The 5567-nt window shown below is 39.1% G+C and overlaps 1 protein-coding gene across 1 annotated transcript; it reads left to right on the top strand.

Moving 5' to 3' along the window:
* Positions 1 to 920: 920 nt before the first annotated feature.
* On the top strand, positions 921 to 5204 carry tmem100a (transmembrane protein 100a). The gene is made up of 2 exons (XM_042392899.1): positions 921 to 1003; positions 3873 to 5204. The coding sequence occupies exon 2, from the start codon at positions 3961 to 3963 to the stop codon at positions 4363 to 4365; it is 405 nt and encodes a 134-aa protein (XP_042248833.1). The 5' UTR covers positions 921 to 1003; positions 3873 to 3960; the 3' UTR covers positions 4366 to 5204.
* The last annotated feature ends 363 nt before the right edge of the window (positions 5205 to 5567 follow it).

Raw genomic sequence — 5567 nt, 5'->3', positions numbered from 1 at the left:
AGGCAGGTAAAAACAACTAATCCCATTCTAATCATCGACAACATGCAACACACCTGTGCACACCCTGGTGGTAGAAGCTCCACCTCTTTGGGAATTGTAGTTTTTATGTGAGGCATACAAATGGAAGCCATACTGTTAATAGAACACAAACAAGACGTCCCCAAATATACGAATGGAAATAAGATGGTAATCTGCATGAGAAATAAAGAAGAGTTATAATAATCATCCGCTTATATTGATCAATTTGACCCGGACAGATGTGATCACTATAGGCGGTTTCCACTGTATTAGTCTTTGGAGCTGTTTCAAACTGACCAAATATCATAATCATAATGAAGGAACATGTTGCCCAGTGCAGCAGAATGACTCATAAATATGTTTTTAATGGTTTTTGGACAACAACCGAGGTTTACAACACAGGGGAATAAGATATATCAAGCTTTGGATAAACACTCAGTACTTGTTAGTAGGATGAGTTCATTGTTGGTTTGACTCCAAACACGAGATTTGCTGATAATAAGAAAAATATAGAAAAAATCGCCAGAGTCATCCTTTAAAATTGTCGCGAGAAATTTGAGCACCAGTGATGAAGCTGAAAGTCATCGCGAAAGGCGATTTATTGTGAAAGGCAGAACCGGAACAGGAATATTTGGTAGCTGATGTGAGCTTTACAGTCCAGTCATCGATACTTGAAATAGTTGCTCTCTATGGGGATGGCAGTCTGACCAGCAGCTCCTGACCTGCGGACTTACTGACAGGGGGGGCCGTTCCTCATGAATGGGAGTCAGACTGCAGCCTGGAGAGAGACGCTGCTGTCGGGGCTGAACACAGACACACACACACATACACACACACACACACACATAAAGAAAAAAAAACCCAGCTCTCAGTCTTAATTAGATCAATCTGACTGAATATTTAATGAGCGGGTTCACTCACAGACGAGTTTCACTGCAGCAGAGGAGAACTTTGGAAACGGTGCGACATGGAAAACGGCTGTGAGGTAACTAACTTTCTTCTTTTTCTGCTGAGCAATACACATACAACAAGCTGAAGTTCAGGAGTGACGGTAATTAGTTTAGTTAAAACACTGGTGTTAAACAGTATTTGGTGACCCATCAGATTCTGTGACCTGCAGTGTTGGAAAAAGTACTTTAAAGTATCAGTACCACAATGTAAAAACACTTAATTACAAGTTCAAAGCCTACTTAAGTAAAAGTATATAAATAGTATAAAAAGTACAAATGTTGCAGAAAATTGGGCACAACCTGAATACTTCATAAAATACTTCATTACAAGTAAAAATCCCGTACTAAAGTATTAAAGTAAAAGTGCAAATTTTGTGTGATTTTCTGCAAAATTTGTACTTTTACTAGAGTACATTAAGTAAATTCAGCTGGTAATACTTCTACAGTTTTACTTGGGATTTAATTGCAGGATTTTTACTTGTAGTTCAGTATTTTTACATTGTGGTATTGATACTTTTAAATAAAACATCCGAGTACTTCTTCCAACACCGCAGGTCACAGAATCTGATCGGTCACCACATACGGTGTAACAGAAGACTCCAAATATAAAGTCAGTTATATTTGTAGTGTGTATGTGGGTGGTGTAGATTAATTAACTTCCACAACGTTAGCTCAAGCTTCAATTACACTGTAAACAAAACTCTTCACATACATGCAACTAGAGCCGCGACCATTAGTTGATTAATGGATTAACCACTCAAATTTAAACTGAACTGGCAACTATTTTGATAATCGATTTATCGTTTAAGTCATTTTTCAAGCAAAAATCTGTCGAATCCAGTTTGAAGATTTTCCTTTTTCACTTTTATGTAATTGTAAATTGAGTAATTGACTGTTTTTCAGCCAAAACAAGACATTTGGATTAATTACTTGGAACTGGGAAAACTGGGACAGGCGTTTTTTACTACTTTTTGACATATAGTTGACTAAACGATCAATCAAGAAAACAATCAGCAGATTAATTGATAACAAAAATAATCATTAGTCACAGCCCTACATGTAACCTAATACATCAGTCAGGAAACACTAAAAATGTTATTCCTGATTGTAAGTTGGACTGTTGAACCGAACAGTTCAGCTCTCTTTTCTTGCTGTTTATCAAACCGTTTGTGTTTCACATCTTGGAGCTTTTTTCCTCCTTTTTCTTTAAAAGGTTTTTGGACACAAACTAACTTAAAGTCACGCAATAATACAGTGAATTACAGTAAATAGAAACACACCTTTCATTGTGTTCACTGCTCTGTTTCTACAAGCAGATGGAGTTAAGTTTAATCAGAAAAATCAATCAACATGAGAGTTTTACTTAATTTTAAAGCTTCTGTTTCCGCCTTTTAAAGACAAAAAGCTCCTCTCAGATGGCAGCCGTAGGGAATCTTTACAGAGCGATTGTTCCCAAGGTTTTAGGCTTGTGACTAGAGCTCAGTATTGGTTATCTGTCAATTATTTTCTCAATTAATCGATTAATTGTTTGGTCCAGAAAATGGTGACAAATCTTGACCACAGTTTTCCAAAACCCAATATGACATCTTCAAATGTCCACAACCCAAAGATATTCAGTTTACTGTCACAGAAGACCAAAGAAACCAGAAAATATTCATATTTGAGAAGCTGAAATCAGAGAGTTTGGACATTTTCTTCTTAACAAATGACTTAAAAAGATTAACAGATTATCAAAATAGTCGCTTATCTCTTTAATAGCTGGCAACTAATCAATTATACCTCCGGGACTGACAACCCTTCATCGTCTATGAGCTGTGAGCAGTTCAAGTAAACACGGATGTTCCTTCTCAGACAGTTTTTTTAGGGTCCTGAAGAGGTAAATGACGCCACTATGTCACAACAAAAGAGCAAAGAATGTCTCGCAGGGCTGCAGAGTGGAAATACTTTCTTACTCATGACTCCAAGTCCCCTCAATGCATCCCATCTCCTCAGATAATTCTGACCAGACATCAAAAGGAAAAGTCTCAGAATTGTTCAAACATTATTTATCCAACTGCTCAATTATCTTATTGTGTTGTTTATAGATTTTAGATCTCAGCACAGACACTAAATGCTGCTTCAAAGCCAAAAAACTCAGATGGGAAAATAGCAAATCTTTCTTTTTTCAATTTGTAGGCTTAAAAGAAGTCAAGCTTAAATATATTGAGGGTAATAATACTGGAATTAGCCACCATGCATACTGTTTTAAACTTCCAAATCCCCCACTGAAAACAGAGGATATGTCCTTAATGGAGGCTCTTGGCGGGTCTTGACCTTTGACCCTTCTAAACTACCTTTCACAATTCTACGAGAGAGACGCTTTTCGTCTAATGAAAACAAAAACAAAACAGAAACAAAAAGCTGCTCTAAAATCCTGAAAATGATGCGAAGACGGTGGTGACACTGCGCTGCTGCTCATGTATTACCACTCAACGTCTGAATCACGGCTTTCCACGCAGCAGCAGACGCGACGGGAGGAAGAATGAGTGCTTGTGAAATTGCTGGTGAATTTCGAAGCTCCTCGCATTTCACGGAGCGGTTTGTAATGTCATATCCTGCGCTCTCTAGGGAATGTCTCAGCTCGTGCTGGGCTGAGTGGTCCTGCGTCATTCAGACAACTCCTCTGACTGGGTCAAGAGGCGGCTTGGATTGTGCAAAGAGGTTACTTGGGTTTATTAAAGCACCATGTGGCGGTCAGAAAGCTGTGTTGAATTGTGAAATGTGGTGTTGAATTCTAACAAAAAGCATCTGCGAGATCTTTTTTTTTTTTTTTCTTCTGCAATACTGTGTCCAGTGTTGAGCAACATGTTTGACTTTTTGCACGCTCTCCGCTCTCTTTAATAAACGCTTTCTCTCTCCACTTAGACTGGGAGACCCTAACGAGGAGAAAGGTAACAAGGCAACACAGAGGAACCATCTGTGGTTGGTTAAAAGGAGCCTATTGGATCCTGCCATGCCAGAAGAAGCTAATAAAGACACCATGAGAACGCCAGCGACCCCTGAGAAGGCCAACAACAGCGAGCGTCCGGCATCTGGCGTGACGTCAGTAAACATCCCCTTGGTCAATGAGGTCCAGCTAACCGCAGCCACCGGCGGGGCGGAGCTGTCCTGCTATCGCTGCACCGTCCCGTTCGGCGTGGTGGTCCTCATCGCGGGCATCGTGGTCACCGCCGTGGCTTACAGCTTCAACTCACACGGATCCACCATCTCCTACTTCGGTTTGGTGCTCCTCTCGGCCGGACTGGTGCTCTTAGCGTCCAGCGTTGTTTGCTGGAAGGTGAGACTGGAGAGGAAGAAGGAGAGGCGACGGGAAAGCCAAACGGTCCTGGTCACAAACCACAGGAGTATTTTTACTTGAACTGTCAGTTTTGAATGACACAATCCTGACTTCCGGTTCCTGATCTTGAGCTGGTTTGGAGATGGAGAACCAGCTGCGGAAAGATGTTGACCAGAACGTGTTGGATTTCTGACCTGTAAAAGCTTCGACCGCAGACTCTCAAGGCGCGGGACTTAAAGCTTTGAAGACATTTTAAGGGATTTATTTGTCAAACAGACGCCGTGCATCTGGCGAGCCGGGAACGCAGCCAGAAGGAATGTATCACAATTAAGATGAATTACCACTGTGCGAAGCAATGTAGAGGAAGTCTCCCATTAATCTGCTGTTGGATGTGGCGGCTTTGATTGTAATGGGAGGGATTGTGGTTTGAAAAACCCAGGAAAAGGAGAGGGAAACTGGAAAATCCAGGACAATGATTCATGCCTCATTTGCTTCACTTCATCTTTCACATCTGTTTATAAAGTCTCATTGTTCATTTCACAGGGAATTATTATGAATTGCCTGTTGTGTTATGGAAGTATGGTACTTGATATGAGATCTTTGTTTAAAATGTATTTTCCTCAGCTGGCACGTGATGTTATACATAGAGAGGGAATATTTAACCTTAAATATGTATACTCTTTAAGCACTTTGAATCATAATCATCCTATTCAGTATTAAACAACATTTATTAACAAATTACATTAAATTTAAGTAGTTTTGTCAGTTTTGGCAAATTTGAAACATCCAAATTTTTGTTGTCCACAGTGTACTCCCATACTGTAAAAAAAAAAATATATATTTTTTGTTTTTATGTAATCATTTGCATGTATTGACTGTTACCAGGACGTCATGAGGTTTAATAAACTCATTATTATTAATCAAACATGAAATTATTGTCACATTTGGGAAGAACGATTGGGAGCGTTTAGTCTGATCAATACTAGATTTATGAGGCTGATAACAATATTTAAGACTGAAAAGAACAACTTGTGAAATATGCATCTGCAACGATTAGTTGATTCATTGAAGTGAAAAGTAACAGGTAACTATTTTGATAACCAAATTATTGTTTTAGTCATTTTTTTAAAGAAAAAATGCCAAATATTTAGTAGTTCCAGCTCCTCAAATTTGAGGATTTGTTGCTTTTCTTATTGCTTTTCTTGTCATTAATGATAGTAAAATGAATATCTTTGGGTTTTTGACTGTCCGTCGTACAAAATGAGACATTTGAAGATATCAAC

This window comes from Thunnus maccoyii, chromosome 18, assembly GCF_910596095.1.
Source record: "Thunnus maccoyii chromosome 18, fThuMac1.1, whole genome shotgun sequence".
Lineage (NCBI taxonomy): Eukaryota > Metazoa > Chordata > Actinopteri > Scombriformes > Scombridae > Thunnus > Thunnus maccoyii.
Note: the sequence above shows the minus strand (reverse complement) of the source record. Positions and strands in the feature narration are given on the sequence as shown.